The sequence below is a fragment of the Narcine bancroftii genome, chromosome 8 (genome assembly GCF_036971445.1).
Source record: "Narcine bancroftii isolate sNarBan1 chromosome 8, sNarBan1.hap1, whole genome shotgun sequence".
Lineage (NCBI taxonomy): Eukaryota > Metazoa > Chordata > Chondrichthyes > Torpediniformes > Narcinidae > Narcine > Narcine bancroftii.
The window spans coordinates 45,885,521-45,903,743 of record NC_091476.1 but is presented as its reverse complement, the minus strand read 5'-3'; the positions used below and the strand labels follow the sequence as shown (position 1 = coordinate 45,903,743).

The 18,223-nt window shown below is 47.5% G+C and overlaps 1 protein-coding gene across 1 annotated transcript; it reads left to right on the top strand.

The window, feature by feature from the left end:
- The first annotated feature begins 779 nt into the window (after positions 1-779).
- LOC138740639 (transcription cofactor vestigial-like protein 2) lies at positions 780-13,197 on the top strand. Its single transcript, XM_069893556.1, has 5 exons — positions 780-1,149; positions 1,537-1,746; positions 2,996-3,112; positions 6,458-6,829; positions 12,644-13,197. The coding sequence occupies exons 1-5, from the start codon at positions 1,092-1,094 to the stop codon at positions 12,685-12,687; spliced, it is 801 nt and encodes a 266-aa protein (XP_069749657.1). The 5' UTR covers positions 780-1,091; the 3' UTR covers positions 12,688-13,197.
- The last annotated feature ends 5,026 nt before the right edge of the window (positions 13,198-18,223 follow it).

The following is an 18,223-nucleotide window of genomic DNA, read 5'->3' as shown; positions in this document are numbered from 1 at the left end:
GGGTCACGTCTCCAGAATGGAGGACCATCGCCTTCCCAAGATCGTATTATATGGCGAGCTCTCCACTGGCCACCGTGACAGAGGTGCACCAAAGAAAAGGTACAAGGACTGCCTAAAGAAATCTCTTGGTGCCTGCCACATTGACCACCGCCAGTGGGCTGATAACGCCTCAAACCGTGCATCTTGGCGCCTCACAGTTTGGCGGGCAGCAGCCTCCTTTGAAGAAGACCGCAGAGCCCATCTCACTGACAAAAGGCAAAGGAGGAAAAACCCAACACCCAACCCCAACCAACCAATTTTCCCTTGCAACCGCTGCAATCGTGTCTGCCTGTCCCGCATCGGACTGGTCAGCCACAAACGAGCCTGCAGCTGACGTGGACTTTTTACCCCCTCCATAAATCTTCGTCCGCGAAGCCAAGCCAAAGAAAAGATTAGAAATAGTGTGTGTCTATAACTCTGTGTGTTTGTGTGTGTAACTGGGTCTGATATGTGTCTGTAACTGTGTGTGCCTATGTATGTGTGTGTTAGAGTGTGCGTCTGTAACTAGATTTGTGTGTGGTGTGTCTGTAACTGGAAGTGTGTGTGTGTGTATATACTGTGTGTCTGTGTTTATGTGTGTGGATGCCTAACTGTGTGTTGTGTCTGCAATTGTGTGTATATATACTGTGTGTGTCTGTGTAATTGTCTATGTGTGTCTGTGTAACAGTGTGTGTGTCTGTGCTTGTATGTATGTAGATGCTTGTAATTGTGTGTCTGTGGGTGTATATGTGCCTGTGTAATTGTATGTGTGTAACTGTGTGTGGTGTGAGTCTGACAGTTGTGGCCTTGGTGCCCTGGTGGGATCAGGATGTTTCCTCGTTCCTGGAGCTGGGGAACTGGTTGGGGAGCATTCCACTTCCCCTGCCACAGCCCAACTGATCGGTGGTTGTTCAACAGTCTGCCTCGCAGAGGAGGGATCGGCAGCTTCTCCAATCAGCCACAGCATCACCACTCCCTCACCCAAACCAGATCAACAGCACAGGACAGGCTTGCAGTCATGGACGGGACAGGAGCGAGCTACTGGTGTTGGGACACTCACACCTTACACTAAGATGAGCAGAACCACTGCTACCTCTCCCCAGGACAGCTCGGCTACGGAGGGACAGCCAGGTAGGACAGGGCCAGGCAGAGCAGGCTTCACCAACCCCTTCCCAGAGCTTGAGGCTGCCTGACCATCATCCCTAGATGGGAGCATGGAATTGTCCTAGGGAGCTCGGCAGGAGACTGGGAGTGGAGCCACTGTCCTCAAAGCTGATAGAAGGGGTACAGGGAGAGCTGAGGGGTGTGGAGAGGCAAGGGAGCCAGGAGAGCGGTGTCAGAGGTTGGTGCAGATCAGAGAGTAGAGGGTTTGGAGGGGTGCAGGATGAGAGGTTGGAGGGCTCAGAGGGGAGCAGGGTGAGGGATCTGAAGGTGGAGGATTCAGAGGGTGCAGGGTGAGGGGTCTGGGCAGGGTGATTCCATCTCCAGGAACTGGGGCTGACTGTTGCTTTTGTGCAGGAGCAATGGAGCAGCAGCATGAGGTGAAGACAGAGGGTCCGGAGAGGGTGAAGCCAAACCCCCAGGCTGGGGGCACCTCCCACTGCACCATCTTCACTTACTTCAAGGGAGACATCAACAGTGTGGTGGATGAGCACTTCTCCCGAGCACTGCAACGGGTCACTGGTGCGGAACACAGTCCAGCCAAGAGGAGGACAGACAATCCAGCCGGTGAGAGGGGACAGGCATTGAGGTCCAGGATGGGGTTCAGGGGTTATGGATGAGCTGCAGGATCCTTGGGCACTAGCACGACTGAAACCTACCACAGCAAAAACCCCACTAAACGCAGCTCAGCTAACTGTAACTTCATCAGCCAGCCCCAGAGCAGCACAGTTCCCTAGATCTGATGGGGAGAGTGGGGCAGTCAGTATCAGATGAGATATAGGGGCAGGAATGGGCCATTCAGCCCATTGAACCCGATCCACCATTCAAGAAGATCATGGCATATCTGGCTGTGGACTCATCTCCACTGATCCGTCTATTCTCCTTAATTCCCCTATTCTTCAAAAATATGTCTGTGTTCAGAATGTATTTAATGAGGGAGCCTCCACTGCTTCCATCAGCAGAGAACTCCACAGATTTACTACTCTCTGGGAGAATCAGTTCCTCCTCATCTCTGTCCTAAATCTACTCTCCCAAATCTTGTAGCTATTGTTCTTGTCTCACCAACCAGTGGAAACAACTTTCAGCCTCCATCTTATTAATCCCTTTCATCATTTTATATGTTTCTATAAGATCCCCCTCCTCACATTAATCAACAGGGTACTTCATCTGTCAGACCCTTTCCCACTCACTTAGCCTGTCTCTATCTCTCTATACACTCTCCTTTTCCTCTGTACAATTCCACTGAATTGAGCGTCATCAACACACCTCGATATATGACCCTCCTCCAAATCATTGATGAATGTGGTGAACAGTTGTCAGCCCAGCACCGACCCCTGCATCACACTACTCACCACTGATTGGCAACCACAAAAACACCCATGTATCCAAACTCTCTGCCCTCTATACCAATCCTCTGTCCATGCTAATATATTGTCCCCAACCCTGTGTATCCTTATCTTATGGATGTCTTTTATATTGCACCTTATCAAATGCCTTCTGGAAATCCAAGTGAACAACGTTCACCTGTTTCCCTCTGTCCACTTTGCTCGTTATATCCTCAACAAATTTAAGTAAATTTGTCAAACAGGACCTTCCCTTCCTAAATCCATGCTGTGTCTGCCTGATGGAGCAATTTCTATCCAGATGTCTATTTCTAATGATAGCTTCAAGCATTTTCCTGACTACAGATTTTTAGCTAACTGGTCTATAGTTAACTTGCAACGATGCTGATTTACCACAGCTTACAAACAAAGAATCCACTCACTTGTTTCTTTAAGCACACCATGAAGTCGACTTTCTTTTTTTTATTCACTAGACACAACATTGCATTCTTCAACTCCCCAAACGCCACACAGCCAAACACCTCTGACCTTCTCATTGGTTCACTGCCACACGGGTATTACTGACACTCATTCTCCTCCTCCCGATGAAGGTGAGCACGTGACCATGACAACCTGCCTTTTGTCTATATCCTTTTATTAACTGTTGTGTGACATTTGCTGACTTCTAATCTGCCTGGAAATGCCCAGAGTCCAGAGAATTTTGGTAAATTATCTCAAAAGTCCCTAGTAAAGCTTCCACCATTTCTTTCAGTTTCCTGAGATGCATTCCATTGGGACCAGGTGACTTATCTACCTTTAGACCCACTGGTTGGCTCAGCACTACCTCTTTAGTGATAATGAGTATATTGAGGTCCTCATCTCCCGTCGCATCCTTAACTTCACTTTTTGAAATGTTAGACGTGTCCTCCACTATGAAGATGACACAAAATAGTTGTTCTAGGTTTCAGTCATTTCCAGATTTCCTCATATTAATTCTCCAATATCAATTCCCCTTTTTATCTTCCAAGGACCTACATGGACCTTTTTCTGCTTGAGATAACTAAAGAAACTTTTACTATCAATTTTTTATAGTTTGTGCATTGACTTTCATAATTCATTTCCCTTTTTATGTTTGCTAAGTGGATATAAGTTGCTTTTTAAAGTTTTCCCTATGATCCAGTTTCCCACTACACTTGGCAACTTTGTACATACCAGCTTTTAGTTTGATACCTTCCTTTATTTCCTGAGTTATCCAAAGCTTGGTCTCACTGCCTTACTGCCTTTGCTTTTAACTGGAATACTTGAGCACTGTGAAAATCTATAAAAGTTTTCCACTGTTCATCAACCATCCCACTGTGTTCCCAGTCCACACTAGACTATTCCCTCATTCCCATTGTAGTCTCCCTTTTTTAGCTATAACACACTGGTGTTAGATCAAACTATTGCACCCTCCAATTTTATAGAACATAACAGAACAGCTCTTCAGCTCACAACGTGAGGACTAGCAGGGTGATCAATATAAACCTGCTCCATGATTAACCCTTCCCTCCCTCATGGTCCAGGACGAGACATTCAATCATACAGTGATCACTCTTTCAGAGAGGATCTCTAACGACATGATCATTGCACAGCACCAGATCTAAGACAGCATGTTCCCCCACAGAACATCCTAAAACAATCCAAACAGTCTGGTGAGCCTTTGCTGCTCCTCCTGTTGCACTACCGCTTCCGTAGGTCCAGAGACCAAACCTAGTCACCGGACGGCACATCAGATCTCCCATCCTCCTCCAGAGAAGGAGGAGTCCTCATGTTAACTCTTGGTGTGGTCACAGGACATTCAGCCCACAATGTTGGCCCAACCTATCTACGCATACTCCACACCAATCTAATCCTTCACTACCTCACACCCCTAAACCTCTATTTTTCTTACATCCGTGTGCCTGTCTAAGAATCTTTTGAATGTCCTTATTGTTCCAGCCTCCATCACCACCCCCAGCAGTGTATTCCACTCTCTGTGTGAAAAACCTATACCTATCGTCATCCCGAAACTTGCCATCACTCATCTTAAGCGGATGTCCTCTTGTATTAGCCATTTCCATCATGCTGGTTGTCCACTCTTTCTTGGCCCCTTAGTCTTATATATATCTATTAAGTTGCCTCTCATTTTCCATCACTCCAAAGAGGAAGGTGGTGTTGACGATGTTCCTTGCATCCTCCCTGGTCGCAGGAGAGGTATTGGAGGAGTTCTCTGTTCTGATGTTTTTCAGACGCTCCAACACAACCTCTTTCATCACCTGTACATGCTCCAGCACAATAGCCTTTTCTGCACTGACCTCACATTTATCAAAGTCCCTCTCCCCTGGTGAACACTGAAGCAAAGGATTCACTAAGGCCCTTTCCTACCTCCTCTGCCTCCTGCCTTTATCCCTGAGTGGCCTTATCCTCTTTTGTTCTTCGTATATATTGAATTCCTTGGCGTTTTATGCAATCCCACTTGCCAAGGCCTTTTCGTGCTCCTACAGCTCTCCCAAGTCCCTTGTTAAGTTCCTCCCTGGCTTATAATTCTAATGATCCCTTCTTGATTTTTGTTTCCGAAACCTCATGCATGCTTCCTTCTTTCTTTTGACTAACTGTTCTACCACTCTTGTCAACCATGATTCCCTTACCTGACCATCCTTTTCCCTGCCTCACAGGGGCAAACCCATCTGGAACCCCATGCAAATAGCCTCTAAACATCCTCCACATTTCCCCAGGACCATCTGTTCATAAATTATTCTGCAAAGTTCCTGCCTAATCCTATGGTAATTAGCCCTTCCCCAATTAGCCACTTTCCTCTTCTGTCAACTATCCTTGTGCATTATCTGTGTTAAAGTTCAGGGAGATGTGGTCACTATCTTCAAAATGCTCCTCCACCAAGAGGTCTGATACCTGACCAGGTTCACTATCCAGTCCACATCTTGTGTCAAGAATCCTGACAATTCTACCCCATCTGAATTTTTTGTACTAAAGAGGTGCCAGACAATATCAGGGAAATAACCCTGCTATTTTTGCACCTTTGCAAAATCTGTCCACATCTGCTCCTCAGTGTACCGATAGCTGTTGTGGAGCCTATAGAGTAATGGCTCCCTTCCTGTTTCTGACTTTCACCCACTCTGTTGTCTAATCTAATACTATGGTTCCCATCCCCCTGCTTAGCAATTTTTAACCCTCTCCAACAGCTCCAGCCAACCTACCTGAAACCTTTGCACAGCTCGTAGCTCGTAGCTCCCCAGAGGAGATCCCAGTGATCCCAGTGATCCACAAATCTGAATCACTACCTCAACTTGTCAGTCATGCATTGATCTGCCTTCATATTTCTGCCCTTACTGGCGCATGGCACAGGCAGCAATGCAGAGATTACCACCCTTGAGGCCCTGGTCTGTAACTTCCTTCCTAACTCCCTATATTCCCTCTTCAGCCCCTCATTAATGTGTGCAGTGATGGGTGTGATGTTAACTACCAGTGTGGGGCAATGCATGGGAATGGGTCACGGGGTGGTGCTGGAACAGTGCATGGGAATAGTATGTGGGGCAGTGCACAGAGCAGTGCATGGGAACGTTGCGTGTACGGGAATGGTATGAGGGCCAGTGTGTGAGCTGGTGCATGGAAACAGTGCATGGGAACAGCATGTGGGAAGGGTGCACGGGTGTGCTGGGAAGGTACATGGGAACAATGAGTGGGGTGGTGCATGGGTACGTTGTGTGGGAATAGTGCGAGAGGTGTTGTGTGGGGCAGTGCACAGGGAAGGGTGCATGGGGTAGTGTGCAGGAAAGGTGCCTGGGGAGGTGAATGGGAACAGTGCACTGGAACAGTGCGTGGGAGTAATGCGCGGGAATGGTGTGTGGGAACAGTGCGCGGGAATGGTGTGTGGGAACAGTGCGCAGGAACTCGCGACACTGATGACTCTATGTTTCCAGGTGAAGATCCCCCGCTCACCCACTGGCCGCCAGCTCCGCTCTGGCCACATGTGTACGTGGGAGCGACACTGCCATCTGCTCCGCGAAGCATGGCCCGATGCCAGGTGTTCAGTGGGTACCCATCCAAACAATCAGCCCCCACTGAGCCCTGGCTGTTGCCGAACTTGGTCAGTGCTGGGCCGGCTGCCGGCAGCCTCATGTACCCAGTGCTCCCACCTCCTGGCGCTCACCGACCTTGCCCTGGACAGACCATGCCAGCTGGCTGGGCAGCTTCCCCACCCATGGACCCTGAGGCCCCACACATGGACCCCGAGGCCCCACCCATGCCCCCCGATGTGCCAGTGAGAAGCGAGCAATGGAGAAACGAGGAAGGTAATGATCTTCCGATAACGAGGAACATTGATGATGTGGAGAAGGGGACAGAGTGTAATGTATCTAAGTTTTCTGATGACACTAAATTGAGTAGAAAAGCAAATTATGCAGAGAATAGGAGATTGAAGAGAGACGTAGCAAGGTTAAGTGAGTGGGCAAGAGTCTGGCAGATTGTGTACAATATTGGTAAATGTGAGGTTATCCATTTTGGAAGGAAAATTTAAGGATCAGAATATTATTTAAATGGCAAGCGATTGCAACATGCTGCCATGCAGAAGGACTTAGGAGTGCTTGTGCATGAATAGCAAAAGGTTGGTTTGCAGGTGCAGCAGGGTATCAGGAAGCCCAATGAAATGTTGGCTTTCATTGCTAGAGGGAATGAAGTTGAGAGCAGGGAGGCTATGCTACAACTGTATGAGGAACTGGTGAGGCCGCAAAATTGGTCTCCTGCAGGGTCGGAGCCAAGGGGGTACATCCACGGGCATTTCCCCCTACATGTGGTGTGGTGTCCCCCCAAATGAGATGCAGCACCCCTCTATTCGGTCGCGGCCATCCATGGCCATCAGACCTGCCCACTACCTTCCACGTCATATGTTAGAGTTCTTTTTATTGCATCAAGTTTGATCCACGCTAGCGACTCTCCACCCACCCCCAGCCATGTAACTAGCGTGCATCAAACTTGTCCCATGTTGGATGGATGGCCTCAACGACAGATAGGCTCCTGCTAGCAACACCCCCCCCCCCACCCTCCGTCGACAGGTTGGGTCCTGTTAGCACCCCTCCCCCCTCTGCCCCTGTCCGCAGGTCAGTCTCTGACCCCCTCTAACTCGCTAATGCACCCCCCTAACATATGTTCTGGAGCTGACCCTGGTTTCCTGGATGCACTGGCTTTGGAGGTGGTCTAGACGAGGTTCACCAGGTTGATTCTAGAGATGAGAGGGTTAGCCTATGAGGAGAGAATGAGTTGTCTGGTACTATACTTGCTGGAATTTGGAAGAATGAGAGAAGATCATGTAGAAAAGTATAAAATTATGAAAGGCATAGATAAGAGAGAGGCAGGTAAGTTGTTTCCTTTGGTGTGAGAGACTTAAACTAAGGGACATAGCCTCAAGATTCAGGTTAGTAGATTTAGGACAGAGATAAAGAGGAACTGCTTTTCCCAGAGGGTGGTGAATCTATGGAAGCATTGAAGCAGCAGAAGCTACCTCTGTAAATTTATTTAAGACAATGTTTGATAGATATTTGCAAAATGGGGAATTAAGGGATATGGGGAAAAGACAAGGTATGTAGAGATGAGCTTATCATTAGATCAGCCATGATCTCATTGAATTGACAGAACAGGGTGATGGGTAATGTGACCTACTCCTGCTCCTATTTCTTATGTTCTTAAACAGGGTGTTGTGTGAGGACCAGACGGATTCACAGAGATAGGGAGGGGTGTCGCGGACTGGAGTGCCGTTACAGAGTGTTGCAGATTGGAGTGCCGTTACAGAGTGTTGCAGATTGGAGTGGGGTTACAGAGACAGGGAGCGGTATAGGGAAAGGAGGGGAGGTTACAGGGACAAGAAGGGGTGTAGTGGATTGGAGGGGGATTACAGGGATAGGGAGGGGTGTTGGGGACCGGAGAGGTGTTATAGGGACAGGGAGGGGTGCAGAGGAATTTGCAGTGGGAGGGGAAAGATCAGTTGTTGTGGTCCATGTCAGTACGAACGGCGTAGGTAAAAGAGATTCTGCTAAGGGAATTTGAGAAGCTAGGGAACAAATTAAAAAGCAGAACTAAAAAGGTGGTAATCTCTGGATTATTGCCTGAGCCACAGGCAAATTGGCACAGGGTCCAGAGATTAGTGAGTTAAATGTGTGACTCACAGATTGATGTGTGAGAAATGGGTTCCAATTCATGGGAAATTGGGGCCAGTATTAGATGATGAGGGAACTGTTCAAAGGCAGTGGTGTAGCTGGGATAGAGAGGGGGGGGGGAGGACCCCAGTTTGACGCACCAGCCCCCACCCGGTCCTGCGCCGCTGAAAAATCAGTGCGGCCCGCCATTCGACCATTCACTCACCATCTGGTGTGTGTCATGGCACCTTCTTTATGTGCTCGCTCCCCCTAATTTTGAACCTGGCTGCGCCCTGTTCAAAGGAGATGAACTCCATCGGAACAGTGATGGGACCTGGATCCTGGCAAATTGTATAACTAGGGTTGTGGATTCAACAGATTGGAGAGGGATGGATAAAGTAAAAGAGAAGAGAGTGAATAAACATAAAAACAAAAGTTGTAAAAGAGAAAAGTCAGTGTCGAGTGTATAAAAGTCAAATGCAAAGGAGATAAAGATGACCAGATTTTAAAAGCTAAATGGGTATAAGAGCACTTTATCTGGATGCCTGTAGTATTTGAAACAAGGCAAGTGAACTTTAGCACAAATCAGAACAAAGGGGTATGATTTAGTGGTCATTACAAAAATGTGGATGCAGGGCAGAGGGGACTGGGAATTAAATATCCAAGGATATCAGGTTATATGGAAGGACAGGCAGGGAGGTAAGGGAGGTGAGATGGTGCTCTTAGTTAAGGATGAGATCAGGTCAATAGTGAGAGATGATGTAAGATCTTAGAAGCAAAATGTTGAGTCCTTCTGGGTAGAGTTTAGGACTAGTAAAGGGAAAAAAAAATCATGGGTGGGAGTTGTCTATAGGCCACTCAATAAATTCTAACATTACAGTGGCATAGGAAATAAACCAAGAAATACCGGAGGCATGTAAGAATGAAATAGCAGTTATCGTGGGAGACTTTATCATGCACATAGACTGGGTGAATCCAGCAACCTTGAGGAGAACTTCATAGAATGCATCTGTGATGGTTTTCTTGAACAGCATGTTACTGAACCTTCAAGGGAACAGGCTATCTTGGATCTGGTCCTGTGCAATGTGACAGGTAAAATGAGGGATCTTGTAGTTAGGGATCCTCTTGGAAAGAGTGATCACAGTATGATTGAGTTTTTCTTACAAATGGAGGGTACAATAGTTTGGTCTAAAACCAGTGTGTTATGCCTAAACAAGGGAAAATAAAGGGGATGAGCAAGGAGTTGACCAGGGTAGACTGAGAACGCAGGCTATGGAGGGACGGTTGAGGAACAGTGGAAGACTTCCACAGAGATTTTTCACTGTATTGAACAAAAGTATTTTTCAATAAAAGCAAGGACGGTAAGGGCGGGGTCAGCCAGCCTTGCATAACTAAGGAAGGCATCAAACTAGAAGCTCATACAAACAAAGTTTCCAAGAGCGGTGGGAAACTCAAAGATTGGGAAAACTTTTAAGAAGCTACAAAGAACAACAAAGTGACCAATAAGGAGAGGGAAGGTAGACCATTAGAAAAGATAGGTACAGAATGTAAAAAGTTTTTATAATTATATAAAGCAGAAAGCAGTGGCTAAAGTGAAGGTTGGTCCCTTGGAGGATGAGATGGGGAAATTGACATTGGATAATGAGGAAATGGCTGAGGCTTTGAATGACTATTTTGTGCCAAGTTTCACAGTGGAGGTAACGTTTACCATGCCAAAGGCAGGTGTTATGGATGTGATGGGAGGTGAGGCCATCATTAAAGAGGTTGTACTCAGAAAACTTGAGGGTCCAAAGAGATAAATCCTTGGGTCCTGGTGGAATGCATACCAGGGTACTGAAAGAAATGGCAGAAGTTATAGTCGAGGCTTTGGTGATAACAAAATTTTCTAGACTCTGGACAGATCCCGATGGATTGGAAGACAGTGAATACCACACCACCATTCAAAAAAGGATGTTGGTAAGAGGCAGGGAGCTATAGGCCAGTTAGTTTAACATCTGTAGTTGGAAAAATGCTTGAAGCCATCATTAAAGAAATAGCAAGGCATCCAGGGTGAAATGTTTCCATCAGGCAGATGCAGCATGGATTCAGCAAAAGTTCATTGTTTGACAAACCTACTGGCATTTTTTGAGGATATAACAAGTACAGAAGTTAGAGGGGAGCAGATAGACATTGTTTATTTGGATTTTCAGAAGGCTGTCAATAAGGTGCCGTATAAAAGAATTTGCATAGAAGATAAAGATGCATGGAATTAGGAGTGATGTATTAGCATGGATAGAGGATTGGTTCACCAATAGAAAGCAAAGAATTGGGGAACAGGGATGCTTTTATGGTTGGCAATCAGTGGTGAGCAAGGTGCTGTGGGGTCATTGCTGAGCTTGCAACTGTTCACAATAGACATAAGCAGTGTATCTAAGTTTGCTGAAGACACTAAATTCAGTGAAAAGGCAAATTGTGCAGAGGATACGGAGAGTCTGCAGAAAGATGTAGATAGATTAAGCGAGTGGGCAAGGGTCTGGGGAATGGAGTACAATGTTGGCAAATGTGAGATCACCCACTTTGGAAGGAAAATTTAAAGATCAGAAAATTATTTAAATGGCAAATGATTGCAACATGCTGCCATGCAGAAGGACTTCGGAGGGCTTGTGCATGAATTGCAAAAGGTTGCTTTGCAGGTGCAGCAGGCTATCAAGAAGGCAAATGGAATGTTGGCCTTCATTGCTGAAGGGATGGATTTCAAGAGCAGGGAGGTTATGCTGCAACTGTACAAGGTACTGGTGAGGCCGCATCTGGAGTACAGTGTGCAGTTCTGGTCTCTTTACTTGAGAAAGGATGTTCTGGCTTTTAAGGTGGTGCAGAGGAGATTCACCAGGTTTATTCCAGAGATGAAAGGGTTGGCCTAGGATGAGGACAGATTGAGTCATCTGGGATTGTACTCGCTGGAATTTAGAAGAATGGGAAGGGTCCTTATAGAAATATATAAAATTACGGAAGGCAAGTTGCTTCCATTGGTAAGGGAGACCAGGACCAGGGGACATAGCCTCAAGATTCAAGATTCATGATAGTAAATCTAGGACAGAGATGAGGAGGAGCTGCTTTTCTCAGAAGGTGGTGAATCCATGGAATTCACTGCCCATTGAAGCAGTGAATATATTTAAGACAAGGTTGGATAGATTTTTACATAGTAAGGGAATGAAGGGACATGGAGAAAAGGCAGGTAGGTGAAGATGAACCTATCATCAGATCAGCCATGATCACATTGAATGGCAGAGGTGGCTTGTGGACCAGATGGCTTACTCCTGCTCCTATTTCTTATGTTCTTAAATAAAGAGGGACATGGGGACCAGAGAGGGATACAGAGATAGGGAGTGGTGTTGGGGACAGGAGGGGGGTATAGCCTCATAGAGGGATGTAGGGGATTGAAGGGAGGTTACAGCGACATATGGGGTTTAGGGGACTGGGGGTGAGTTACATGTGCAGGGAGGGGTGTAGGGGACTGGAAGGGGGTTACAGAGACAGGGAGGGGAGTCAGGGACCCGAGTGGAGGGGGGGGTTAAAAAGACCGTGAGGGGTATAGGGGACAGGAGGGATTGCAGAGACAGGGAGGAGTGTAGGGGAGAGTAGGAGGTTACAGAGACCATGAGAGGTGTAGGAGACAGTAGGGATTACAGAGACAAGGAGGGGTGTGGTGCCCAGACAGGGTTAGAGAGAGTGGAAGGGGCGTTGGGACTGAATGGGATCGGAGGGGATTACAGAGACATGGAGGAGAGGAGGGAACAAGATAGGGTTACAGTGACAGGGAGTAGTGCAGGGGACTAGACAGCGTTACAGAGATAGGAAGTGGGCGGGGGGTTACAGGGACAGGGGAGAGTTTAGGGAACTGAGAAGGGGTGGTTTACTACAGGGGTTTTTACAGAGACAGAGGGGTGTTGGAAACCCAAAACTTTGCATGGAATGGTCTAATCTCAGCTTCTTCAACAGGTTTCCAGTGTCAGGAGAAGCAGAAGGACATTTACTGGTATTAGTGCAGCTCCCAATCCGCCTCCTTGTTCCCCTGAGCCTGAGGACAAACCCTGGGGAGTTGTCCCCTCAATTCCACTCCAAGCAACATGGACCAGATTCAGGCAAATACACCAACACACTGAGCTCACAGTGGCCAAAACCAGCCAACGGACAAAGAGTGGCGAACAGAGAGAAGGCTTGGTTTGAAGACATTCGCCGGGGGTTGGGAGTTTGGGGTTTGGAGCTTGGGGGCAGACAGCTAAAGGCAAGACGACAATGGTGGAGAGACGGGAATCAGGGGCGGGTCAAGAAGGCGTGATTGGAGGAGGGAGGAAATAGTGGAGGGATCTTGGGCTAGAAGTGGTTGCAGAGACAGGGAGGGGTGTGGGGGACCAGAGCAGGTTACAGAGATAGGGAGGGTTTATGGTTTCCTGAGGGGGTACCAGAGACAGGGACCAGAGGGGGTTACAGAGATTCAAAATTCAACATTCCTTTATTGTTGTTTAATAAAAACAGGGTAATATTACACAAAATTGCCTTTAGTTTACTCTAAGGCAGACACATTCACCATCAGCAGAAATTGCTGGGCGCCTCTTACAGTCAGAGAAAGAGAAGCAAATAGAGTCCTACCAGAGTTACTGAGTGTCCGTGGATTCGCCTCCAGCACTTCCGCAGCCTCTGCGGCCACACAAATCATCGGCAACCCGAGCTCTAAATCCAAACCTCTGACACTATCAGGAAGCCTTCAGTGACCTTAGCATGTTCTCGCATCCTGGTTCCGATACCTGGTACCCACTTCATCCAGTCTCGAGCCAGTCTCCAGCTGACCATAGCCTTGTTGTGAATCATTTGACTGCATTTTCCAGCATCCCACAAATTATGTGGGTTCCTCACCTCGAGTCGCCAGCAGCCCACTGCCTGTGTATTCCTCAACTGCTGACCGCCTTTGCTGGTGTCCTGCCAGGGTCACCCTCCTGTGAATTGTCTCTTTTGCACCTCCTTCTCAAGCGGTGGCTTGTTGGGGGGGGGGGGGGGGTGTAGTGGAAGGGGGTTGGTCTCTTTGTTTTCTAGTGCCCTGCACCATTTCTCTGCTTCTCCGAAGTCTGCAATTCCTCATGGCTGCTGCCGATCACAGGTATCTCAATCTTGGGTCCAGATCCCACGGTCGCAGGATTTTAAATAAAACTACAGTCATTTCCTTTAAAAAGCTGTTTAAAGCCTGTACAGAGCCGATGGCAGTCAGACTGGGTGGTTGGATCCCATGGCAGAGTGCTGTATTTCTGGTCCACGCTCTTCACGGGTCTGTACCAGCGGCAGTGATGCCTTTACACCAGCTCTGACAGCTCCTCTACTTCCCCTGGCAATGATGGGGAGGGATGCAGGGTACCTGAGGGGGTTACAGAGACAGGGAGGGGTGCAGGGGACCCAAAGGGGCTACAGAGATAGGGAGGGGTGTAGCGAACCTGAGGGGGTTACAGAGACAGGGAGGGGAGCAGGGGACCCAAAGGGGCTACAGAGATAGGGAGGGGTGCAGTGAACCTGAGGGGGTTACAGAGACGGAGGGGTGCAGGGGACCCAAGGGGGTTACAGAGATAGGGAGGGGTGCAGCGAACCTGAGGGGGTTACAGAGACAGGGAAGGGTGCAGGGGACCCAAGGGGGTTATAGAGATAGGGAGGGGTGCAGCGAACCTTATGGGGATACAGAGACAGGGAGGGGTCTTTTGACATTTGAAAATGAGTTGAAGTTTGATAGGGGGCTGGTGGACTGGGGTCAGAAGGATCAGCCATTCAGAACTCAATAAATAGAAAATTCTCCATTCAGATGTTTGAGGTGTGGAAAGAAAGAACTTTGGATAGGAAAGGAAATGGGGAACACAAACACGAAGGTGGTGCTGAGGCCCAGGAACTCTCATCATGGCTGAACGATCTGCTGCAGTTTCATGTTGTTTGGACTGAAATTCAGGTTCCGATAGAATGCATCAAAGGTATAAGAATCCACATTGTTGCGTCAACCTTCACAGATCTCACTTTTCACCCTTGACACCTTGTGGTGAGACTATTCCAGCTATTTTGTGCTGTTTAATTATACTAGGCAAGTTTGCGTCAGACGGCAAAGCACTCACCTAAATGGCCTTGATTCCATTGAAGTAATAAATCACTTGTCTTGTGTTTTGAAAACAAATGATTTTTGTCTCCTTCAATCAGTTCCCAATATGAGCCATCATCCAGGACCCTGCCTTAGCACCAACCCCACCCCTGAGAACACTGCCTTCTGACCCCAAATCTCTGCCTCCCAACCTTGAGACCCTGCCCTCTGACCCCCAACCCCATCTCAGGATCCTGCACTCTGACCCCTCCTCCCCCTTTCAGGGTCCTTCTCTCTGAATCCAAACCCTTTCTCAGGTCTCTGATCTCTGATCCTGAACCCACCCCCCCCCCCCCCCCCCCACCTTCTCTCCCAGGAACCTGCTCTATAACTTAAAACATCACCCTGAACCCTGCTCAGGACTGTGAACTCCAGGAACCTCTCTCCTGGCGCCATCGTGTCCAAGGACTGACCCCGTTTACTTGTCCCTGCACTCTACGTCATTGCTTGTCCCTGCTCTCTACATCAGTGATTGTCCCTGCTCTCTACATCAGTGCTTGTCCCTGCTCTTTACATCATTGCTTGTCCCTGCTCTCTACATCAGTGCTTGTCCCTGCTCTCTACATCAGTGCTTGTCCCTGGACTCTACATCAGTGCTTGTCCCTGCTCTCTACATCAGTGCTTGTCCCTGCTCTCTACATCAGTGCTTGTCTCTGCTCTCTACATCAGTACTTGTCCCTGCTCTCTACATCAGTGCTTGTCTCTGCTCTCCACATCAGTGCTTGTCCCTGCTCTACATCCATGTTGTTCAGTTGGGATTGCCTCTCCTCACTGCTTCTGTTGAGTTCTGTCACATCTTATTTCTCTCTAATACCTCCATCTGCCATTTGTCTGTTCAGCCAGTCTATCTCTATCCTCGTCAGTCCACCATTGTCTTCACAGTTTGATGCTTCTCCCAGATTTAGCAACATCAACCCACATTCTGCCAGTCACTGAACAGAGTGGGTCAGTGTAAGGATTGGGGTCATTCATCCATCCACCTGACAAGCAGCCATTTCTCTGCCTTTAACCCTGTCCCCATCAGACACTGGCACTCCACAGAACACCGCCCACTGTGTGGGACTTTATCAAACCACTTCTGAAAGTTCTCATCGACCTACCTCTTGCATTCCCTTCATCAACCTTCTGTTTGCTCAAGATTCAGTCAGGGTGGACAAGCACACCACATTTTTAACAAGTATGTACCAAATCTGCATTCAGCTCAACTCCCAGGGCCCACTAATGTCCTCTGTTTGCTGCTTCTAAAGGCTTTCCCACAAATGAGGTTAAACCCTCTGGCCTGTCCCTGCAGATACCTGGCAGCCCTCAGGCACTTTCCCAGATCCAGAGAGAATCAGACGATCAGGGCAACACCGCCTGGTTTCTTTTTCAGGGAATGCTGATTCCCCCTCCACTGTGGTTAACTGAGTATCTCATACATCTCTCAGAGTTCCATTTATTCCCACCCTATCCAAACAGACCAAGGAGAAGGTTATGCTTGACCTCGCTTTTTACTCCACCAACCTCCACATTCAGCACATCATCCTCTGTCATTTCTCCCAGCTGCAACTGGATCCCACCACCAGATACATCTACCCCTTCCCACCCCTTTCTACCTCCTGCAGAGTTCACTGTCTCCGTGATTTCCTTGTCCATCCATAGCTCCCCACCCACTTCTCCATGACCACAGTATTTCCCCCACAACTGCCTCCCTCACCACCATCCAGGTCCCTTCTAGCTGAGGCAGAGATTCACCTGCACCACCTCCAACCTTGTCGACTGCACTCGGTGATCATAACGTGGCCTCTACGTCGGTGAGATCAAAATGGGTATCATTTCACGGAGGTATCTGTGCTCTGTTTGCAATGGCCATCATGAGCTCCCAATTGGTGCTGGTTCAACTCTCATTCCCACCCTGGCCCACCCATGCCCTTAGAATGATCCTAGTAAACCTCCTCTGAACCCTTCCAATGTCAGCACATCCTTTCTTAAATGAAGAGCCTAAAACTAATCACAAAATACTCCAAGTGAGGTCTCACCAGTGACTTTTAAAGCCACAACATCACATCCCTGCTCTTGAATCCTATTCCCCTCAAAATGAACACCAGCATTGCATTTGCCTTCTTCACCACCATCTCAACCTTCAGGGAATCCTGCATGAGAACTCTCAAGTCCCTTTGCATCTGGGTTTTTAAAAAAAAAAATTACCTTTGATTTTAAAGACTCATGCATTTCAAACAACACAGGAGAACATTCGTCACCTTTTACAGAATATATTATACCGAGTTTGTTTTCCCCTCACACCCCCATCCCAAAATGATAAATCAACAAGTACAGACTAGTTACAAAAGAAAATAAAACTTAACAGAATAACAATTGGGTCCAAGCAAAAATTGAAATCCCCTCCAATCAAGTCGTTTTCCCATCCTTCTGCCAAATTGAAAAAAACACATTTGTACAAAATTTTCATTGTCAAAATTGGGAGCGTATATATTCATTAGTGTCCAGGATTCCAAATATATTTGACGGTGCACCATTACAAATATTCCCGTTGGGTCTATGACTGTGTCTTCCACCTTCACTGGAATATATTTTCCTATTAAAATAGCTGCTCCCCTAGCCTTGAAATTAAAGGAGGACGCTATCATATATTCATTAGTGTCCAGGATTCCAAATATATTTGACGGTGCACCATTACAAATATTCCCGTTGGGTCTATGACTGTGTCTTCCACCTTCACTGGAATATATTTTCCTATTAAAATAGCTGCTCCCCTAGCCTTGAAATTAAAGGAGGATGCTATCATATATTCCCACCCCCCCCCCCACCTCTTTTTAATTTTTGATGTTCCTGACTCATGAGATGGGTCTCTTGTAAAAAAGCCACATCCACTTACATTTTTTAATGTGCACTGACTGTCTTCCTTTTCACCAATCAATTTAAGCCTTTGACATTGAAACTTAGAATTTTGATTGCTTCATCCATCGTCCCAGAGCTCCTCCCTTAAGTTCTTCCCCCTACCTTTCGTTCACCCAGTCCATATTTCGTGACTTTGACCCGACCAACGGTGTTCAAAATAAACTAAGACAAGAAATGTTAAAAAATATAGACAATCCCTACAAACCTTCCCCACACAGCCAACCCTCCCCTCCAACCCGCGAAGCTTTGGGGCCATCTCCCTCAACACCCAGACCATGCTCATTGCACCTTGCAGCCTCCCCAACTACCCCAGCCCTGACATTTTCTATTCTCTCTCCCTATTCTCCACTTCCTCGATCCTCTCCTCCACTTCAGCTGTCTTCCCAGACAAATCCCCAATAGTCTTCCTAATCTCTCCCATCCCCACTGACAGTTCTTTTAATATTCTTTTGATTCTATTCTCTGAGGCCTCTACCACAGCTTCCATTGTTTCTTATGGAGGGCTCCGAGCCCTC